The 22,901-nt window shown below is 37.6% G+C and overlaps 2 protein-coding genes across 3 annotated transcripts in view; one reads left to right on the forward strand and one right to left on the reverse strand.

Annotated features, from left to right (window-relative positions):
• ulk3 (unc-51 like kinase 3) overlaps window positions 1-14,312 on the reverse strand; it is a 42,203-nt gene extending 27,891 nt beyond the window's left edge. For both annotated transcript variants that reach the window (XM_061876565.1, XM_061876555.1), the window contains exons 1-10: window positions 14,207-14,312; window positions 13,596-13,727; window positions 9,229-9,369; window positions 9,018-9,138; window positions 5,979-6,074; window positions 3,237-3,380; window positions 1,923-2,005; window positions 330-485; window positions 145-250; window positions 36-76 (exon numbers count right to left, since the gene is read on the reverse strand). In XM_061876565.1, coding sequence (XP_061732549.1) covers window positions 36-76; window positions 145-250; window positions 330-485; window positions 1,923-2,005; window positions 3,237-3,380; window positions 5,979-6,074; window positions 9,018-9,138; window positions 9,229-9,369; window positions 13,596-13,700 — 993 coding nt within the window. In that variant the 5' untranslated portion in view covers window positions 13,701-13,727; window positions 14,207-14,312. The remainder of the gene's footprint in view (window positions 1-35; window positions 77-144; window positions 251-329; window positions 486-1,922; window positions 2,006-3,236; window positions 3,381-5,978; window positions 6,075-9,017; window positions 9,139-9,228; window positions 9,370-13,595; window positions 13,728-14,206) is intronic.
• Window positions 14,313-17,752: 3,440 nt separating this feature from the next.
• The window catches only part of LOC133536195 (threonine--tRNA ligase 1, cytoplasmic-like), a 30,428-nt gene continuing 25,279 nt past the window's right edge, over window positions 17,753-22,901 (forward strand). The window contains exons 1-2 of the mRNA XM_061876529.1: window positions 17,753-18,148; window positions 18,277-18,363. Coding sequence (XP_061732513.1) covers window positions 17,876-18,148; window positions 18,277-18,363 — 360 coding nt within the window. The 5' untranslated portion in view covers window positions 17,753-17,875. The remainder of the gene's footprint in view (window positions 18,149-18,276; window positions 18,364-22,901) is intronic.

The raw sequence follows: 22,901 nt of genomic DNA on the forward strand, positions 1-22,901 counted from the left end.
TGTGCTCACCATTGACATTCATAAGAGGAGCCTACCTTCTGCCTGAGGACATCTTTACGCTGCCGGTTCGTCTCGTCTAAAGGAGGTGGAGGTACAAGGCAGTTTTGCATGTCTTACTTTGTGAGAACGTGAGGGTTGTCTTACAGTAAATAGCCGGGACAAAGTGCTCCAGGGCACTACAGTAAAAAGACAGTGCTGTGGATCTCTCGCCCTCCTGGTCCTTCTGAACTGCCTGCAGGACCAACTCTTTCTGTAGGCCCCCAAAACAGGAAGTGGCATAATTGAACTCAGAATTGCAAATCTGTAAACTGCATAGACTGGTCCCTCACCGCCTTCCCTAAGCTCTCGGCACTCGGCATGTGCTCCAGGTCCACAAAGGGGTGCGTGAAAAACTCCTCAAAGGTGATACGCATGTCTGGGTTTCTCTCCAGGAGGCGCAAGAGGAGGTCTCGGCATTGCTTGGAGACCCTGGCCCCGGGTGGGAGCTGAGGCACAAAAAGTGACCTTATTGTGTGGCGCTCTCTCAATCCGTTAAAAAGGCCAACAAAGACCGCCATTGGTGACCAAATAAATAGTTTGTAGTACTTTACTGCATCCTATATGCTATGTTTTTCACTGTATAGAATGATTAAATAATATCTAAACAATTATCATCACTGCATAGTACACATCTATACATACTGTACAGTACAATACTTATTGTAGGGTGCAAGTCACAAAGTGCTGTTTATCCAGTAAAGTGTGCCACCTAGTGGGTGTAAAATAATCCTTCATACAAAAACTAGTCTCCTCGTTTCAATACCTGTGTGAAGTTTCCCTCCTTATCATTGCAAATATTAAAATAACACAGCCACTCGTTTGTGCTACCTTTGTTCTGTAAACTTTTTTTTTTTACTTATTTTAAAATACCTTTCCTGACGAGTGATGTCATCCATCTCCCTCTGCTTTGTGCTACGTTTGTGGTTCAAAACAAAATGATCTTAGATAGATAGTACTTCATTGATTCCTTCACTAATGAAGTTTATATGGTTTTAACTATTACAGTTTTTAAGTTATTAGCGTTTTATTATTCAAAACAGTACCCGCACCTGAAAAAAATCTCCCCAAACTTGTGCTACAAAACATTTTTGTCTATTATCGTTTTTATTTCATTAATGTTTTATAGTTTTTGTTATTATTATTCATAACCAGGACCCCACCTTGTAAAACAAATATGCCCAAATTTGTCCTAAACATCTGTGCTGCAAAGATATTTTATCTAGTGTAGTTTTTATGTTATTAACAAGTTACAACCAGCCCGCCAACACCACCTTGTAAAAATCTCCCTAAAAACGTGTCCCCAAGCGTTTATGCTGCAAAAAATGTTTGTGTATTATAGTTTTATATTATTAAAGTGTTTTTATTCATAACTAACCCCATCCACCTGGTAAAAAAATCTCCTTAAACTTGTTCTAAAAGTTTGTGCTGCAAAAATGTTTGTCTAACTATTCTAAATGTTATCTTATTTACTAGTGTAGTTTTTATGTTATTATTTATAACCAGTCCCACAAGATGAATAACAAAACATGTTAATACCATAAACACAAAAACTATAAAACCTAGACAAAAAATGTGCAGCACAGATGAATGGTACACGTTTGGGGAGATTTTGACAAAGTTGGGGGCTGTTATGAATTATATATAACATGCTAATACCATCAAAACAGTTAAGAAAAAAAATGCAGCACAAACGTAGCACAAATAAAGGGACAAGTTTGGAGAGATTTCAACAAGGTGGGGGGTGTTAGATAACGGTGTTAGATAACTTAAAAAACCGTAACAGCACAAACGAATGGCAGTTTAAATTGAATATTTGCAATGATAAGTACGAGGGGCCAACTTCACACAGGTCTATTTAGATGGGAAACTTTAGTATTGCTTACCTCAATGGGTTGGTTGCTCCGAATCTTCTCCTCTAATTCAGAGTATGACTTTGACGCAAAGGGAGCGCGCCCAAATAGTGCCTCTGTACACACAAACAAAAATCATAGGGGACTGTAGAAATAGTAATCATTCAGTATTCGTACTTTAAAATACAAAACCACTGAAGTTGGCACGTTGTGTAAGCGGCAAGCCTCGGAACTTTCGATCCCTTAGGCAGTACTGGTGCCACAAGCGACACCAGTGTGTAAAGGATATCACCACATGGGCTCAGAAACACTTCAGAAAACCACTGTCAGTAACTACAGTTTGTCGATACATCTGTAAGTGCAAGTTAAAACTCTACTATGCAAAGCCACAGTCAATTATCAACAACACCCAGAAACGCCGCCGGCTTTGCTGGGCCCGAGCTCATCTAAGATGGACTGATGCAAAGTGGAAAAGTGTTCTGTGGTTTGACAAGTCCACATTTCAAATTGTTTTTGGAAACTGTGGAGGTCGTATCCTCCGAACCAAAGAGGAACAGAAGCATCCAGACTGTTATAGGTGCAAAGTTCAAAAGCCAGAATCTGTAATGGTATGGGGGTGTATTAGCCCTCGAGCACTAACTTACACATCTGTGAAGGCACTATTAATGCTGAAACGTAATCACAGGTTTTGGAGCAACATATGTTGCCATCCAAGCAATGTGTTTTTCATGGACGCCCCTGCTTATTTCAGCAAGACAATTCCAAGCCACATTCTGCACGTGTTACAACAGCATAGCTTTGTAGTAAAAGAGTGTGGGTACTAGACTGGCCTGCTTGTAGTCCAGAACTGTCTGCCATTGAAAATGTAAGGCGCATTATGAAGCGTATAATACCACAACGGAGACAGCGGAGTGTTGAACCACTTAAGTTGTACATCAAGCACGAATGGGAAATAATTCCACCTGAAAAGCTTATAAAATTGGTCTCAGTTCCCAAAGGTTTACTGAGTGTTGTTAAAAGGAAAGGCCATGTACCACAGTGGTAAAAATGCCCCTATGTCAACTTTTTGCAATGTGTTACTGCCATTAAATTCTGAGTTAATGCTTATTTGCAACAAAATAAATACGTTTCTCAGTTAGAATATTAAATATCTTGTCTTTGCAGTCTATTCAATTGAATATCAGTTGAAAAGGATTTGCAAATCATTGTATTCTGTTTTTATTTAACGGTTACACAATGTGTCAACTCCACTGGTTTTGGGTTTTGTATGTTACTTCTTTAACTTCCATATCACTCTGAACGCGCCGGGAACAGTTCCACAAGTCCAAAGCAAAAGAAATTACCCACCATAAAGAATGACCCCCACCGACCAGAGATCCACTCTGGAGTCGTACTGTCGCCGACACACCATCTCAGGAGCCATGTAGAGAGGAGAGCCCCTCAGCACGCTCTTCTCGTCCCACGGTGACATATACTGAGCGAAGCCAAAGTCTGACAGGGCAATCGTAAAAAAAATTACCTTTTAGGTTGAGATGGTCATTTTTTGCTGTTAGCAGATGAGGCCGTGACTTGTCCAGGGTGTAAACTACCTTCCGCCCGATTGTAGCTGAGATAGGCACCAGCGCCCACCGCGACCCCAAAGGGAATAAGCGGTAGAAAATGGATGAATGGAGGCAAAGACAATGTGTGACGGGGGAAAAGGTACAGCAGGAAATGTATATTGTGTGACCTTAGTCTTGCCAGTCATTGTGTAGAAAATATTTGCGTATAAAAAGAAAAGTAATGAACAATACACATATTTAATCCAAAGAGGTTCACTAGGTCTTCAAACAATTATGTAATTTTGTTATTCTTAGAGCCAGACCTGTGTGTTTATTTATGTACCTGAGGGTTTCGGCTACAACTGTTGCCTTCCTCAGAGGTTGTCAAGCGATGTTACAAGCAGGAAGACAGAGCTAAAAACGGTTTTAAATCAGCTGACCAGACACGTCACAGCAACATCACACGACAACCTGTGAGGAAGGCAGCAGTTGTAGCCGAAACCGTCAGGTACAGAAATAAACACACAGGCCTGGTTACAAGAATAACAAAATTGCAATACAGTACACATGTTTTTTTGCATCTTTAGTTGACAAGCATTTAATAGTTTTAATTTAAGAGACAAAATTGCAGGGATGAATCCATCAAATCAAAACAAAATAAAACAAAAAAAAAGTCAATTTTGACAAATTAATTACAAACCCCGTTTCCATATGAGTTGGGAAATTGTGTTAGATGTAAATATAAACGGAATACAATGATTTGCAAATCCCTTTCAACCCATATTCAATTGAATGCATTACAAAGACAATATATTTGATGTTTAAACTCATAAACATATTTTTTTTTTTTGCAAATAATAAAGTTAATGATTATTTTCAACCCATATTTAGTTGAATGTGCTACAAAGACAACATATTTGATGTTCAAACTGATAAACATTTTTTGGGGGAAAATAATCATTAACTTTATTATTTGCAAAAAAAAAAAAAAAACGTTTATGAGTTCAAACATCAAATATATTGTCTTTGTAGTGCATTCAATGGAATATGGGTTGAAAAGGATTTGCAAATCATTGTATTGCGTTTATATTTACATCTAACACAATTTCCCAACTCATATGGAAACGGGGTTTGTACGTTTAAATGTTTCAAAATAAATGTATTAAAAACGCTTGAATTTAAATCATTTAATTACATTTAATTTCAACAGTCAATATTTGCATTGTGTTGTCTACATGGAGAATTTTTGCTGAACATTTGGTCAAATAGCAGGCGAAAAGTCTTCCTCTGAAACTGTGAAGAAGTCCCACGCCATCGACGCCATGTTTGTTTACAATGAGCTCAGAGGAAGTAAAATAAAACATTAGAAAAATATGAATTGGGTAAAATTCTAAAATGTATAAATGAACAAATGTATACATGACATTATTATAGTGTACTTAACACTACAACTCTCATTACATGATTCAAGTAAGATATATTGTGAGAGAAGTCACAATTTTGGGGGGGAGGGAACAGTTAATATTCTGAGAACAAAATATTTTACAAGACGGAAGTATGCAATTTTACAAGATTAAAGTCAAATATATTTGCTTTTTCAATGTGTATTTTACTTCTGTTTTAATTAAATGTTTATTTTTAGTCCGTCCTTCGCCTCTATTTCTTTGTGATATACAGCCCTTTGTTCTTTAACTGTGGTTATTTTTAAAGGGCTTTATAAATGAAGTCGGTATGGTATGTGGTATGGGATGGTATGGTTTATTACTTTTTTTTAAGTTCGTAATATAGTAGGAAAAAAATGTCATTGTACAATAGTTATGCAATGTAGGAACATTTTGAGACAAAAGTTAAAATTTTACAAAAAAATGTATGACATTTTACATGGTTAAAGTATTTTTTTTACTAAAAAGTTTGTAATGTTGTTATTGTTCCACAATTATTTTGAGAATTCTTTTTTTTTACACTTTACAAGAAAATTGGACAGAAACATAATTACTATCAACTGCCATTGAGTTGAATATGGACTACACAAGAAACAGTATTTCTAATCAGATTACAGCTACTCTACATACAGCTAATATTACGTACAGTCCTACAGCAACACAATAACTCTCAGTAAGATATGTGAAGCTTCCCTCAATTCAAGCACACATTTCTCCCTCATCTGAGCATTCGAGTGGTCCACCACATTCCGATGTAATGGCTGCATTTATAAAAGACAGATGGCTAATTGTCATTTTAAATGAATAGCCTTTTGGCTGCCTTTTGGGAATTGCAGTGGGAGTAACAAAACCCGGGGTTCTAGTGTTAAACTAACTGTATGATGCATCAAAAAGTAAAGTATTACTATTGATTTATATAACGCTATTTTCAATGGCAATTTAAAACAACAGGTCTGGAAATTGTTTTATTAGTTATGGGCCATCAAATTGTAAATAGTCAACAAATAGAAACATTTCAAACATTTTAACATTCCATTAACATTTTGATAAAGCACACAATGACCTTGGTCCAGTTGTGATGGTCGGCTGAGTGTGTGTTTGATTACCTGCTAGTTTGAGAACCGATCCGCTAAGCAAGATGTTCTGTGGTTTCAAGTCCAAATGGGAGATGTTTCGGTCGTGTAGAAACTGGAGAGCACAGGCTGTTGGTGCAGATTACACAGCATGTAATGACCAATACTTTGCATCAAATGATCAAAACTTTCCTTTTCCAGAGACGATTACAGTATTTTCCCGGACTACAAGGTGCACCTAAAATTCTTTTTTTTCCCTAAAAACTCAAAAGTGCACCTTATAACCCGGTGCACACAATGTGAGAAATAAGTTTGGTTGAGCTTACCCACCTCAGAGCTATTTTATTTAGTACATAGTGTAATGAAAAGTGTGACCAGGAGATAGCAGTCAAACGTAAGAGATAAGTGTAGGCCGCACTATGATAGCAATATATTTCAAGTAAACAACACCAGCATTTTAAATGTTCGATTGAAAGTATAGAACATTACAGACGGCGCTCAAAAATCTATCAAAATGTTTTAGTACGACTTTGGTAAACTATGAAGCCGCACCGCTTGAAGGATTGTCAGCGCAATAAACATACAAGTATTATTATGGTGTGTGTACAAGGTAGGACATATTATCCGGAGTTTTGTCTCACAAAACGGGGCGGTATAACTCGGTTGGTAGAGTGGCCGTGCCAGCAACTTGAGGGTTGCAGGTTCGATTCCCGCTTCCGCCATCCTAGTCACTGCCGTTGTGTCCTTGGGCAAGACACTTTACCCACGTGCTCCCAGTGCCACCCACACTGGTTTAAATGTAACTTAGATATTGGGTTTCACTATGTAAAGCGCTTTGAGTCACTAGAGAAAAGCGCTATATAAATATAATTCACTTCACTTCACAATATTATGCAAAAGTATTTTTTCTTACCTTCTGCTACCTGCTGATCTGTATTTGGGATCTGCATAAGTCCTGAAAAATTGCGCGTCAATAATAAGCTTCTTCTTTTTCTCTATCTTCTTATTATGGGACATTTATCCTCCACTGCTGCCATTTCTGATATAAAGTAGCATACAGTTCTTACTTGTATCTGTCAGTAAAGTCGCCATGAAAGCGCAAAAACATACCGGTGTATTGAGTTTACATTATTCACCCAAAGAACTTTAGTTATTAGAGAGTTCCGGTCGGACGGTTTTTCATAGGACACCACCATTACATGTTATGTAGTCCAAAAGGAAGTGTTTTCCATCCATCCAATTTCTACCGCTTATTCCCTGTGGGGTCGCGGTTTTCAATTAAGAAAAAAAAAATAATAATACGATCCCTTTAATGCGCCCTATAATCCGTTGCGCTTTATATATGAAAAACGATTGAAAATAGACCATTTATAGGCCAGCATTCAGTAAATGAGGAATAAGTTATGGATGTGAAGAAGCTACAGACATGACATGAGGGCTGGACCGATAAAAGGATATAAATATAAATCGCGATAGACACATAATAGATATCAATAAAAAATGTGTTTGATTAAACGCTTAATAAATATATTTTTTTGGTCTGAAAGAAACGGAAATAACGAAGCGAGGTTGGTTGCATGAACAAAGGCACTCGCTCTCTGGTAACCTGGTAAGCTGAGCAGGGAGTGATCAGTGAGCAATGAGAGGGACACGCTAAAAACTTTATTAACCCTCGTCCGTTCCCTATTCGGGTATATCAAAACAACAGGTAGGAACTGAAATGAAGGACTGTATAAATGAAATAAATTTAAAATACAACAAATGTGCTCCTTTAAAATAATATTAATTTGGTCCAATAGTATTTAGATGATAACCACTGCATAACATACATTCCTTTCCTAATACTTAAATAAGAATAAAAGACCAAATTAAATGTAACACACCTGAAACAGACTGGCACCAAGCCTGGACAAATAGTTCTTCTCAGGGCTCTCTATGTTTACATTTTCACACTTTGCACTATTTTGTTACACTTTATTAAGCATTTCTTACATGTTCCTTATTTTTGCACCTTCATTTTACGAGATTATTAGTGTTCAATGTGGTTTTACAGAACTCAAAACCAGTGAAGTTGGCCCGTTGTGTAAATCGTAATTAAAAACAGAATACATTAATTTACAAATCCTTTTCAACCTATATTCAATTGAAAAGACTGCAAAGACAGGATACTTAACGTTTGAACTGGAAAACTTGTGTTATTTTTTGCAGATATTAGCTCATTTGGAATTTGATGCGTGCAACATATTTCAAAAAAGGTGGCACAAGTGGCAAAAAAGACTAAGAAAGTTGAGGAATGCTCATCAAACATTATTTAGAACATTCCCACAGGTTAGCAGGCTAATTGGGAACAGGTGGGTGCCATGATTGGGTATAAAAGCAGCTTCCATAAAACGCTCAGTCATTCACAAACAAAGATGGGGCAAGGGTCACCACTTTGTGAAAAAATGCGTGAGCAAATTTTCCAACAGTTTAAGAACAACATTTCTCAACGAGCTGTTACGAGAAATTTAGGGATTTCACCATCTGCGGTCCGTAATATTGTCAAAAGGTTCAGAGAATCTGGAGAAATCGCTGCACGTAAGCGATGATATTACGGACCTTTGATACCTCAGGCGGTACTGCATCAAAAAGCGACACCAGTGTGTAAAGGATATCACCACATCGGCTCAGGACCACTTCGGAAAACCACTGTTGATTAACCTCTGTCGGTCATTACAATGTTTACTGTAATACTGCTTTTATTTACGAATTACACAACATGCCAACTTCACTGTTTTGCGCTTTTGTAGAATTTTGTTTACATTGAGTGTTTTCCATGCTTGTATTGACATTTCCTTTTCTTTCTGCCTGATAGCTGAGGAGATTATAATCAGAGGAAGGATACATTTGAAATAAAAATGTTATATATTTTTTTCCTGGTCCTTATTTTTGATAGCTCATAAACAATATGACTAATTATCGATATTGACCGATAAAAAACACTTATATCATGATAGATTTTTCAGTCCCACATGACGTGCTACACTTCAAGCAGGATTCAAAACAAAAAAGCACTCAAAAGCATTGACTTACCCATCTGCTGCAGGAAACGCCTGGCGACTCTTTCCGGTAAGATCCGACGACTGCGAATGAAACGGGACAGGTCCCCACCAGAACACCATTCCAGGATCAAATAGATGTTATCGGAATCCCACTAAATGGCACCAAAATTAAGCATTATTAACTTAATTGGGGTTCATTATAATGTTTGTCAATCAACGCAAACACTTGTGAAACTGCTCACCACAAAGTCTTTCAGCTGGACAATGTGCGGGTGACGCACAGTCTTGAGAATCTCGATTTCAGTCAGCAGGTTCTCCGTGGACGCCTTGTTGAGCGTTTTCTTCGCAACCACCTTTACAGCCACCGCCTCTCGACTGTCCCCCTGCAGAGTCGTGGTCATATGTAGGAAGATAATAGGGAGTAATGTGTTATTCATGCGTTTGTTTACGTCTCGTCTCGATTATTGTAACTTATTATTTTCAGGCCTCCCTATGTCAAGCGTTAAAAGATTAGGTAACACTTTAGTATGGGGAACACATATTCACCATTAATTAGTTGCTTATTAACATGCAAATTAGTAACATATTGGCTCTTAATTAGTCATAAAAAGGGACAAGCGGTAGAAAATGGATGGATGGAAGTATGTATTAATGCCTTATTCTACATGGCCTTATTATACAACCAGTAAGCCATTAACTAAGAGTCTTCCCTCAATAACCTCAGAATTATTGCTTATTAGTAACCCAAACTCTAACCCTTATATGTTCCCCTAGTGTACAAATAACTCCAAATTAAGACTTTGTTACTTTAATAAGCAACTAATTAATAATGAATATGTTCCCCAAACTAAAGTGTTACCAAAGATTACAGTTGGTAACAAATGTGGCTGCTAGGCTTTTGACAAGAACAAGAAAGTTTGATCATATTACGCCTATATTGGCTCACCTGCACTGAAGACGCGACTTTAAGGTTTTACTACTTACGTATAAAATACTACACGGTCTAGCTCCATCTTATCTTGCTGATTGTATTTTATCATATGTCCCGGCAAGAAATCTGCGTTCAAAAAACTCGGGCTTATTAGTGATACCCAGAGCCCAAAAAAAGTCTGAGGGCTATAGAGCGCTTTCTATATGGGCTCCAGTACTCTGGAATGCCCTCCAGGTAACAGTTAGAGATGCTACCTCAGTAGAAGCATTTAAGTCCCATCTTAAAACTCATTTGTATACACTAGCCTTTAAATAGACCCCCATTTTTAGACTAGTCTCTTTACTGCTCTTTCCCCCTCTCCTGCGTGGAGAGGTTATTATGTGACCACAGATGACGCGCTAGCTGTGCAAAGTCACGACCTGGGGTGAACCACTCATCTGTGCATCAGTTGATGACGTCTCTGCGCTGCTGACTTGTCTCCACTCAAGACATACACTCAAGTGTATGTCCTTCGCTATGTGGTAGGTTCCTGCCGACGTTATCTCCTTCTGTTGTTGACAATTTTTTTCGTACGGTGTTGATGTGGAAATGGTTGCCTCTGCATTTTGTTGGTGTGGCACCGGCCGGAGATGTTGACATGCGGAGTTTCAAGCACTCGTCGTTCTCTAGTGGGTGACTTTTCAAATGATGCTACATATTAGCAGTAATGCTACTTTTTGCAGCAACGCTTTTGCCCCACGTTTGATAAATTACGGTTGGCTGTTCGACATATTCCCGCTTCAAGCCAAACCACCGCCAGACGATGAACCCCCTCCTGTTTTTCTCGGGAATTAATTCTTCCTTCATTTGTTACCAGATTTGCACCTTCTTTCTCTCCTATTACCACTCGCACCACAGCTAACGTTAACCATGCCGCTACCTCTCTGCTCCGCGAGGGCGTATATGTATGCGACGTATGTAAGGAGGTGCGCTTGTTTTATGTCTCTGTGAGAAGGAGAAGACAAGAAAGAGTGAGAAACGCCTGTAGTGTAATACCCGCAGCTAAAAGAAACTTTATGCGAACGTATACTTGAATTAGGGCTGGGCGATATACCGATATAAACGATATATCGCAGCTTTGTCTCTGTGCGATATAGAAAATGACTATATCGTAATATTCGAGTATACGTTCTCACGCAGTTGCTTTTAGCTGCGGGCATTACACTACAGGCTCTCCTCGCTCTTTCCTGTGTCTCCTTCTCACAGACAAGCAGGCACACAAATTTACATATGTCACAAACTCTCACGTCATACGTCACATACGTATATGCCCTCGCTCAACAGAGAGGTAGCAGACTGGGCTACGTTAGCTTAGCTGTACGAGTAGTAATACAAGAGAAAGAAGGGGCGGATCTGGTAACAAATGAAAGAAGACTTGATTCCCGATAAAAACAGCAGGGGGTGCATCGTCTGGCGGTGGTTCGGCTTCAAGTGGGAATATGTCAAATAAACAACCGTAATTTGTCAATTGTGGGGCAAAAGCGTTGCTATAAAAAGTAGCATTACTGCTAATATGTAGCATCATTTGAAAAGTCACTCGCTCGAGAATGAAGATAATTTCACAACGTCTGTAGAAACCTACTACAAAGTTAAGGACGAGTACTATTTGATTTCCTATTAGGCAGCTCATTTTTCTTTGACACTTAAAATGTCTCTGACAATCTTGCACTTTCGGTTTTGGAAATGACTTGAATGTTTGTGCCATTGCTTAATAACTTTAATAAATACAGTTTTGGTCAATTGACTTAGTTGTGATTTCCCTCTCTGCATGAAAGTTTAAAAGTAGCATATATGAATGCAGTATGAAGAAGAATGTTTTAATGTAGACACATAGAATCATCATACTGCTGTGATTATATGCATCAAGTGTTCATTCAAGGCCAAGGCAAAATATCGTAATTTATATCATATATCGCGATATGGCCTAAAAATATGGAGATATTTAAAAAAGGCCATATCGCCAAGCCCTACCTCCAATATCACGATATAGTCATTTTCTACAAACCCCGTTTCCATATGAGTTGGGAAATTGTGTTAGATGTAAATATAAATGGAATACAATGATTTGCAAATCATTTTCAACCCATATTCAGTTGAATGTGCTACAAAGACAACATATTTGATATTCAAACTGATAAAAAAAATTTCTTTTTGCAAATAATCATTAACTTTAGAATTTGATGCCAAGAAACACGTGACAAAGAAGTTGGGAAAGGTGGCAATAAATACTGATAAAGTTGAGGAATGCTCATCAAACACTTGTATGGAACATCCCACAGGTGTGCAGGCTAATTGGGAACAGGTGGGCGCCATGATTGGGTTTAAAAGCAGCTTCCATGAAATGCTAAGTAATTCACTAACAAGGATGGGCCGAAAATCAACACTTTGTAAGCAAATTGTTGAACAGTTTTAGAACGTCATTTCTCAACGAGCTATTGCAAGGAATTTAGGGATTTTACCATCTACGGTCCGTAATATCATCAAAGAGTTCAGAAAATCTAGAGAAATCACTGCACGTAAGCGATGATATTATGGACTTTATATCCCTCAGGCGGTACTGCATCAAAAACCGAAATCGGTGTGTAAAGGATATCACCACATGGCCTCAGGAACACTTCATAAAACCACTGTCAGTAACTACAGTTGGTCGCTACATCTGTAATTGCTAGTTAAAACTCTACTATGCAAAGCCAAACCCATTTATCAACAATAACCTGAAACGCCGCCGGCTTGGCTGGGCCCGAGCTAACCTAAAATGGACTGATGCAAAGTGGAAACGTGTTCTGTGGTCTGACGAGTCCACATTTCAAATTATATTTGGAAACAGAGGACGTGGTGTCCTCCAGAACAAAGATTCAGATTGTTATAGGCGCAAAGTTCAAAAGCCAGCATCTGTGATGGTATGGGGGTGTATTAGTGCACAAGGCATGGGAAACTTACATATCTGTGAAAGCACCATTAATGCTGAAAGGTAATTACAGGTTTTGGAGCAACATATGTTGTCATCCAAGCAACATTATCATGGACGCCACTGCTTATTTCAGCAAGACAAGTGTTACAACAGCGTGGTTTCGTAGTAAAAGAGTGCGGGTACTTTCCTGGCCCGCCTGCAGTCCAGACCTGTCTCCCATGGAAAATGTGTGGCGCATTATTAAGCGTAAAATACGACAGCGGAGACCCTGGACTGTTGAACGACTGAAGCTCTACATAAAACAAGAATGGGAAAGAATTCCACTTTCAAAGCTTCAACAATTAGTGTCCTCAGTTCCCAAACGTTTATTGAGTGATGTTAAAAGAAAAGGTGATGTAACACAATGGTGAACATGTCCTTTCCCAACTACTTTGGCACGTGTTGCAGCCATGAAATTCTAAGTTAATTACTATTTGCAAAAAAAAATAAAGTTTATGAGTTTGAACATCAAATATCTTGTTTTTTTTAGTGCATTCAATTGAATATGGGTTGAAAAGGATTTGCAAATCATTGTATTTCGTTTATATTTACATCTAACACAATTTCCCAACTCATATGGAAACAGGGTTTGTATATCGCACAGAGACTAACCCACGATGTATCGAGTATATCGATATATCGCCCGGCCCTAAGTGAAAGGAAGAAGGAGCTGTTAAGTCGGATCTCACCTTTCTGTAGGCCTTATAGACGGTGGCATAGGTGCCACTGCCGAGCCGCTCCGTCAGGATGAAATCCTCCAGTTTCGGAGGGCCGAAGCTGGAAGACGAGGCCATGCCCACCGACTATCCAGGAGGTCTTGGCTGCAATGACACAGGCAAACTAGTTCAGTATTAGCAAGCAGTCTGTCATACACACATGTTTGTTTTATCCTAACCTGTACTACAGCGTCCATGTTTCATTTCCACGAGTCCCCAAGTACATTATTAAATTATTATTGAAACAATGCCTGAAGCAGTCATGGAGGCATAACCATAATAAAAAGGAAGGAAGCTGGGTGTGGACTTTGTACTGGTTAAAGAGCAATACTGCATTGATTTGGCTGAGCTAGATGAGGAACTACACACTTGGAAGTGTATTTAAACTAAATAGTAAAGAGTAAATAGTACATAATAATCACAAGTACTTGCAGGCTAACAGTATTTGAAGTTATGGCTAGCTAGAAAGCTATGTTGGTGCACCATAACAACATGTATGACAATTTGTCAAAATAAGCTGTTCACTACCCGTAAGACTAAACTAAACTGGGTCTTCCATACCGAATAGGGCAGGTTTTACGCACCTTTACATCTGAAAATCCATGATATCTACAGGGGGAAAGTGAGTGTTTACATCGCTGTCAGTCGGCATACACGCCTGCAAAGCCGCGGTCACGTGACTTGAAACCCCATGGAAATGGTGACACCGCCTCCCAGCGTTTGTACTGCGGTACTGCGTTACACCTGTCGTGTGTACTGTAAATAAAAATGGAATAATAATAATTATGGATGGATATTATTATAATAATGAATGTTGATATGTTGCATTGATATACATAAAACGTTTTTTTTAAGGGAACAGGTGTTACGGTTAGAGTTAGAGCTGCTACTGTGACTGTTGTGTAGAATATCTCATAATTATGACTTTTTATCCCATCGTTAAGACTTTTTTTATTTCATAATTTCGAGTTTTTTATATCATAATTTAACATTTCAATGACACGAGTTTTTATCTCAACATTTCAACTTTTTACCTCATTATTATGACCTTTTATCTCTAGTTATGACTTTTTATCTTATAATTTCGATTTTTTTTTTAATGTATTTATTTAATAAGAGTATATATGACTATAATTAATATTTCTTATTTAGGTGTGTTTTTTTCGTTGATACAAGTTTTTATCTTAAAATGTACACTTTTCATCTCATAATTATGACCTGTTATTTCTTGTTATGACTTTTTATCTCATAATTTCGATTTTTTTAAAAAAAGTATTAATACGAGTTTTTATCTTATAATGGACTTTTTATCTCATAATTATGACTTTTTAATTTAATGGTTTCGACTTTTGTCTCATAATTTTGACTTTGTTATCTCATAAGTATAACTGTTAATGTCATAATTAATGACTATTGATCTTATAATTAATACTTTTTATCTCGATTTTTTTAAATGTACGTTAATACCGAATTGTTATCTTAAAATTTCGACTTTTTACCTCATAGGTATGACCCTTTTATTCCTAGTTATGACTTTTTTCCTCATAATTAACTTTTTTTTAATTTCATTTATACGAGTTTTTATCTTATAATTGACTTTTCATCTCATAATTATGACTTTTTCATTTAATGGTTTCGACTTTTATCTCATAATTTTGACTTTCTTGTCTCATCACGAATTATCTTAAAATTTCAACTTTTTACCTCATAGTTATGACCCTTTTATTTCTAGTTATGACTTTTTACCTCATAATTTAATTTTTTTTAATTTCAATTATACAAGTTTTTATCTTATAACTGACTTTTTTTGTCATAATTATGAGTTTTTCATGTAATGGTTTCGACTTTTATGTTATATTTTTGACTTTCTTATCTCATAATTCTAACTGTTAATGTCACAATTATTGACTGTTGATCTTATAATTAATAATTTCTATCTCGGTTTTTTTTATTTTGGTTAATACGAATTTTTAACTTAAAATTTCGACTTTTTACCTTATAATGATGACCCTTTTATCCTTAGTTATGACTTTTTATCTCATAATTTTGATGTTTGGTTTTTTTTGGGTTTAATTAATACGAGTTTTTAATCATATAATTATGACTTTTTATTCTCATAATTATGATTTACCTTAGGGCAGGGGTGTCCAAAATGCGGCCTGGGGGCCATTTGCGGCCCGTAGCTAATTGTTTAGTGGCCCGCCACACATTCTGGAAATGCTATTGCAAAAAAAAAAAAAAAAGAACACTAAAAAAAGTAGAATGAGGTTAAATCTAACAGGGAAAAGTTGCAATGTATAAAAGGCTGCCGTGCAGGCTGTTTGTTTTACTTTCGTCTTTCTTTATTTTGCTCTTATTGCCAACGCAAAAAAAAAAAAGTTAAATAAAAAAAAAAATATAATGAATTATTGACCTATGCAAGGCTCCAATTACTTCAAATATTTCACTTTATAATGTTTTATGTGGAAAATATTATGTGCCTATATTGTGTGGTTGCCATATAAAAACAGTGTTTTCTTTGGCAAAAGAGCATAAAACAAACAAAATAATAGTTCAAACGTAAAATAGACAGATACCGGTATATCTGAAGTTGATCTCGTAACTTAAGTGTTGAAAGTAAAACAAATGAAAAGAAAAATGTATCACTTTATGAGTGAGGGGACCTTTTTGGATCCCTATAAGATATTTAGTGGGATTTTATTTATTTTTTCACTGTGATTACTCAGAAATAATAATACATTTAAATCAGCGGTGTCCTGGATTATTGATATTTTTAGGGTTCCAATTACCATGAATTGACGTGGACCCAGACTTAAACAGGTTGAAAAACTTATTCGGGTGTTACCATTTAGTGGTCAATTGTACGGAATATGTACTGTACTGTGCAATCTACTAATACAAGTATCAATCAATCAATCAATTAATTCAGATCAAACATTGCTTTCTGAATGTTTTGGGCAATGGGGGAAATACTACATATTTCAGTTTTACTATAAAAAAACCAAGTTGTCTTTGACTGAAAAGGCATAAAACCTATTTTTTAAACTTTATATCAACCTGAAGTTGATATAAAGATTTACTGTAAGCTTTACATAAACATTTGAAATAATAATTTTACTTATTTTTAACATGTTAATGATGGAGACCCTCTATGGCAGTGGTTCTCAACTTGTTTTCAGTGATGTACCCCCTGTGAACATTTTTTTAATTCAAGTACCCCCTAATCAGGGCAAAACATTTTTGGTTGAAAAAAATAGATAAAGAAGTAAAATACAGCATTATGTCATCAGTTTCTGATTTATTAAATTGTATAACAATGTAAAATATTGCTTATTTGTAGTGGTCTTTCTTGAACTATTTGGAAAAAAAGATATAAAACAACTAAAAACTTGTTGAAAAATAAACAAGTGATTCAATTATAAATAATAATATACACATAGAAGTAATCATCAACTTAAAGTGCCCTCTTTGGGGATTGTAATAGAGATCCATTTGGATTCATGAACTTAAATCTTTAATTAATTTCTTCACAAAAAAAGACATCTTTATAATCACTATTTATGGAACATGTCCACAAAAAAAATCTAGCTATCAACACTGAATATTGCATTGTTGTTTTTTTTCCACAGTTTATGAACTTACATTCATATTTTGTTGAAGTACAAACGTATTATACAATAAATATATGTATAAAGGATTTTTGAATTGTTGCTATTTTTACAATATTAAAAAAAAAAATCTCAAGTACCCCTTGGCATACCTTCAAGTACCCCCAGGGGTACGCGTACCCCCATTTGAGAAACACTGCTCTATGGTCCCTGGGAGTCCTAAAGGTAAAAAAAAATATATAATCCATATATTTTGTTATGGTTTGAAAACGAAAAATTTCAAAACGGCCCCTGCATGGTTTAATTTTTCCGTGTGTGGCCCTCAGTGGAAAAAGTTTGGACACCCCTGCTAAGGGGGATATTTTCTGGCGGAAGCAGTATGGAAGCCCGTAAACTTCAAAATAATATTCGAGGGAAAAATGAAAGATGTAAACAAGGGCTATCGTATATGCTAAGGATTTAATGAAAATATGCTGGAAAAAATACTCACTATTGTGTAATAGGAGTTCAATGCCACTTTAATCCTACGACTTTTATCGTTCAGACAACGTAAAAAAAAAAAAAAGTGGCTTTTATTTCGTCAAAATCGTCAACGGAACTCCGTCTTCTTCACGGATAGCGGGCGACATTGGTGGTCATTTAAAGATGGCGGACTGTCTGGCGACACGCTTGGCAGCTCAAGAGAAGCAAATTCATGTCCTCGCCGGGGAAATCTCCGCTCTCCAGCAAGGACTCGCCCGGAATGTGGGCCCCGCGGGTGACGGGGAGGTCTCTCCGCAGCTGGAGGACCTGAGGTCGGAGAACGAGAAGCTGAAGTACCGGCTACTGCATCTCCGCCGCGGTCTGCAGGCGGAGCTGGAGAAAGGTGGCGGAAATGTCAAGAAAGGCGTGCAGACCAACAACAAAGCTGCTAAAAAGGTGCTGGATAATTGTCAAAGGGGTATTATATGTATTACAGGCAGGGGTCAAAGTAGTTTGACCACTAACTGAACAGATGAAGTCTATATTAAGTTGCCATGATGTCAATCACTGTTTAAATGGTGCAGGTGACCACCCAGGAAAGTAAAGCAAATGACAAGAACAAGGAGAAGAAGCACAAGAAAGAACCATCAAATGGATCGGCTGCAAAAGAGGTGACGATGTTGTAAGCACAATACCAATGGGCGCAATTTGCAAAATGCGCAACCGCATTTTTCAAATTTAATGTCAAATCAAATCAAATGTTTATTGGATTCATCACTATACAGTGCACATACACGACTAAGCTACAGACTAAACTAACACTTTTCTGTAACACTAACAGTGTTACAAAAAAGATCAGTTAGAATAATAATAGAATAATAAATAATAATAAATAAATAATAATAATAGAATCTGCGCTGCTGATCCGCCTCCGCTTGGGATGGTTTCCTGCTGGCTCCGCTGTGAACGGGACTCTAGCTGCTGTGTTGGATCCGCTTTGGACTGGACTCTCGCGACTGTGTTGGATCCATTATAGATTGAACTTTCACAGTATCATATTAGACCCGCTCGACATCCATTGCTTTCGTCCTCTCCAAGGTTCTCATAGTCATCATTGTCACCGACGTCCCACTGGGTCATTATTGTCACCGATGTCCCACTGGGTGTGAGTTTTCCTTATGGCGTGGCGCAGTGGGAGAGTGGCCGTGCGCAACCCGAGGGTCACTGGTTCAAATCCCACCTAGAACCAACCTCGTCACGTCCGTTGTGTCCTGAGCAAGACACTTCACCCTTGCTCCTGATGGGTGCTGGTTGGCGCCTTGCATAGCAGCTCCCTCCATCAGTGTGTGAATGTGTGTGTGAATGGGTAAATGTGGAAGTAGTGTCAAAGCGCTTTGAGTACCTTGAAGGTAGAAAAGCGCTATACAAGTACAACCCATTTATCATTTATTTATTTATGTGGGCCTAACGAGGATGTCGTAGTGGTTTGAGCAGCCCTTTGAGACACTAGTAATTTAGGGCTATACAAGTAAACATTGATTGATGATTGATATTATGTTAGATCCACTATGGACTGGTCTCTCACTATTATGTTAGATCCACTATGGACTGGACTCTCACTATTATGTTAGATCCACTCGACGTCCATTGCAGTCCTCTCCAAGGTTTCTCATAGTCATTTACAGCAAGGTCCCACTGTGTTGTGAGTTTTTGTGAGTTTTTCCTTGCCCTTATGTGGGTGCTCAACCGAGGATGTGGTTGTGGCTTGTGCAGCCCTTTGAGACAGTTGTGATTTGGGGCTATATAAATAAACCTTGATTGATTGATTGATTGATTAAATAATACATAATGTTGGATATTGAGAACATACAAACCCTTTATTTATTGAATCAAAGATACGGAAATTCCACGACATAGTGAAATTGCAAACAGCTAAAATTATACACAAAGCAAACTATAACCTGCTTCCCAAGAATATACAACAATTCTTCTCAACAAAAGAAGAGAAATATAATCTTAGAGAAAAATGTAATTTAAAACATTTGTACGCACGTACAACACTTAAGACTTTTAGTGTATCAGTATGTGGAATTAAATTATGGAATGCATTAAGCGAAGCAATGTAGTAATATCATCCACTTCAAGAAACTCTTCAAACTGGAAGTGTTTACAAAGTACAAAGAAGAAGAACCGTGATAAACATTCTGATTTTATTCATTCTCAAAATAATCTTACTTATCTCATCATACGGAATAAAACTTACTTCACCAATTATTTATCTATTTATTTTTATTGTGATTATTTATGGAGTATACATTATGAATACATTGAGAACAGGAAGTGAACAAAAGTTTTAGCAAGTGTTATGTAAAGAAAAGGGGTAGGATTGAATAAGCTCTGCTTCTTCCTATTCCTTTTCGAACATGTTGAAAAGAGAGACTGGAAATTGTGATGTATCATGTTGTATGCTTGCATGTTCGAAATAAACTTAAACTCAAATTACTACCAGAACTTGGTTTGCTATTTAGAAAATATAATAATGTGAGGTTACCTGGAACTTGAAATAGGCCACCCGGCCTGAATCCACACTTCCCTCGTCAAACACCTTCGTTTCCCAACCCTCACGCTTGGATAAATAGGCCTTGATGCCATCTATGCAGTGTTGACAGACTGTTTTGCTGTCATATCGCGTCCAAATTTGCAAAGTGCGCGAGATTGGTGAAATGCTTACAACAACTATCCCACATAGACATCTATTTTACCTACTCAGTGGCCTAGTGCAGTGGTTCTCAACCTTTTTTGAGTGATGTACCCCCTGTGAAATGTTATTTAATTCAAGTACCACCTAATCGGAGCAAAGCATTTTTGGTTGAAAAAAAGAGGTAAAGAAGTAAAACACAGCACTATGTCATCAGTTTCTGATTTTTTAAATTGTATAACAGTGCAAAAATATTGCTCATTTGTAGTGGTCTTTCTTGAACTATTTGGACAAAAAATATTATAAAAATAACTAAAAACTTCTTGACAAAAAACCTAGTGATTCAATTATAAATAAAGATTTCTACACATAGAAGTATCAATCAATCAATCAATCAATGTTTACTTATATAGCCCTAAATCACAAGTGTCTCAAAGGGCTGCACAAACCACAATCTAAACCACTACGACATCCTCGGTAGGCCCACATAAGGGCAAGGAAAACTCACACCCAGTGGGACGTCGGTGACAATGATGACTATGAGAACCTTGTAGAGGACGAAAGCAATGGATGTCGAGCGGGTCTAACATGATAATGTGAAATTTCAATCCATATGGATCCAACACGCCACGAGAACTTAAAGTGCCCTCTTTGGGGATTGTAATAGAGATTCATCTGGATTTACGAACTTAATTCTAAACATTTCTTCACACAAAAGGAAATATTTAACATCAATATTTATGGAACATGTCCACAAAAAATCTAGCTGTCTACACTGAATATTGCATTGTTGCATTTCTTTTCACAGTTTATGAACTTACGTTCATATTTTGTTGAAGTATTATTCAATAAATATATTTTCTAAGGATTTTTGAATTGTTGCTATTTTTAGAATATTTAAAAAAAATCTCACGGACCCCTTGGCGTACCTTCAAGTACCCCCAGGGGTGCGCGTACCCCCATTTGAGAACCACTGATCTATGGCACTCAGCATCAAGGCTTGGAATTGGGGTTCAAAGGCCTACTGAAATGAGATTTTATCATTTAAACGGGGATAGCAGGTCCATTCTATGTGTCATACTTGATCATTTCGCGATATTGCCATATTTTTGCTGAAAGGATTTAGTAGAGAACATCATGAGATAAAGTTGACAACTTTTGGTCGCTAATAAAAAAGCCTTGCCTGTATCGGAAGTAGCAGACGATGTGCGCGTGACGTCACTGGTTGTAGAGCTCCTCACATCCTCGCATTGTTTACAATCATGGCCACCAGCAGCTAGAGCGATTCGGACCGAGAAAGCGACAATTTCCCCATTAATTTGAGCGAGGATGAAAGATTTGTGGATGAGGATGGTGCGAGTGAAGGACTAGAAGAAGGGAAAAAAAAGACGAAGGCAGTGGGAGCGAGGATGAAAGATTTGTGGATGAGGATAGTGCGAGTGAAGGACTAGAAGAAGGGAAAAAAAAGACGAAGGCAGTGGGAGCGATTCAGATGTTATTAGACACATTTACTAGGATACCGTATTTCCTTGAATTGCAGCCGGGGCGCTAATTAATTTAAAACCTCTTCTCACTCCTGCGCTTACCAAAGGAATGCGGTAAAAGTAAGCATGCGCTAATTATTTTAAAATCTCTTCTCACTTCGGCACTTACCAAAGGTATGCAGTACAAATTTGAGTGTGATGTAAGCTTGGACCTTAAACCCTACTGAATAGGTCTTAATCTTCTTCCCTTTATGCGATTTGAAATTACCGGTATTGAAATCAGCCTCCTCCATTTTGAAAATTATGACAGGGGAAGTGTCATTCGTGACGTCACGAGTTTGACCAGGCAGTAATACTAAGCATGCGCAAATTATTTTGGGAAGCGAGTTTGACCCGGCAGTAATTCAAGGCAGGCGCATACTATATGCCCTGCGGTAATTCAAGGAAATACGGTAATTCTGGAAAATCCCTTATCTGTTTATTGTGTTACTAGTGTTTTAGTGAGATTATATAGTCATACCTGAAAGTCGGAGGGTTGTGGTGACCGCCAGTGTCTCTGAGGGAAGCCACGGAGGAGCTAAGAAAGTCGCAGCTGCCTCTTTGACAGCTGCAGGATGAATGACACAAGCTCCGCTCATGTTTACGGTAAGAGCCGACTTATTACCACAATTTTTTCACCGAAACCTGCCAGTTGATATGTGGTAGAGAACCATGTTCGCTTGACCGCTCTGTTCCATATTAAAGCTTCACAACAAACAAAGAAACACCGGCTGTGTTTGTGTTGCTACAGCCGGCTGCAATACACCGCTTTCCACCAACATCTTTCTTCTTTGTAGTCTCCATTATTAATTGAACAAATTGCAAAAGATTCAGCAATAAAGATGTCCAGAATACTGTGTAATTATGCGATAAAAACAGACTACTTTTAGCCGTGATCGGTGCTGGAAGAACATATCCGCTACCACCGGTGACGTCACAAGCACGCGTCATCATTCCGCGACGTTTTCGACAGGATACTTCGCGGGAA

Source organism: Nerophis ophidion, linkage group LG02, assembly GCF_033978795.1.
Source record: "Nerophis ophidion isolate RoL-2023_Sa linkage group LG02, RoL_Noph_v1.0, whole genome shotgun sequence".
NCBI lineage: Eukaryota > Metazoa > Chordata > Actinopteri > Syngnathiformes > Syngnathidae > Nerophis > Nerophis ophidion.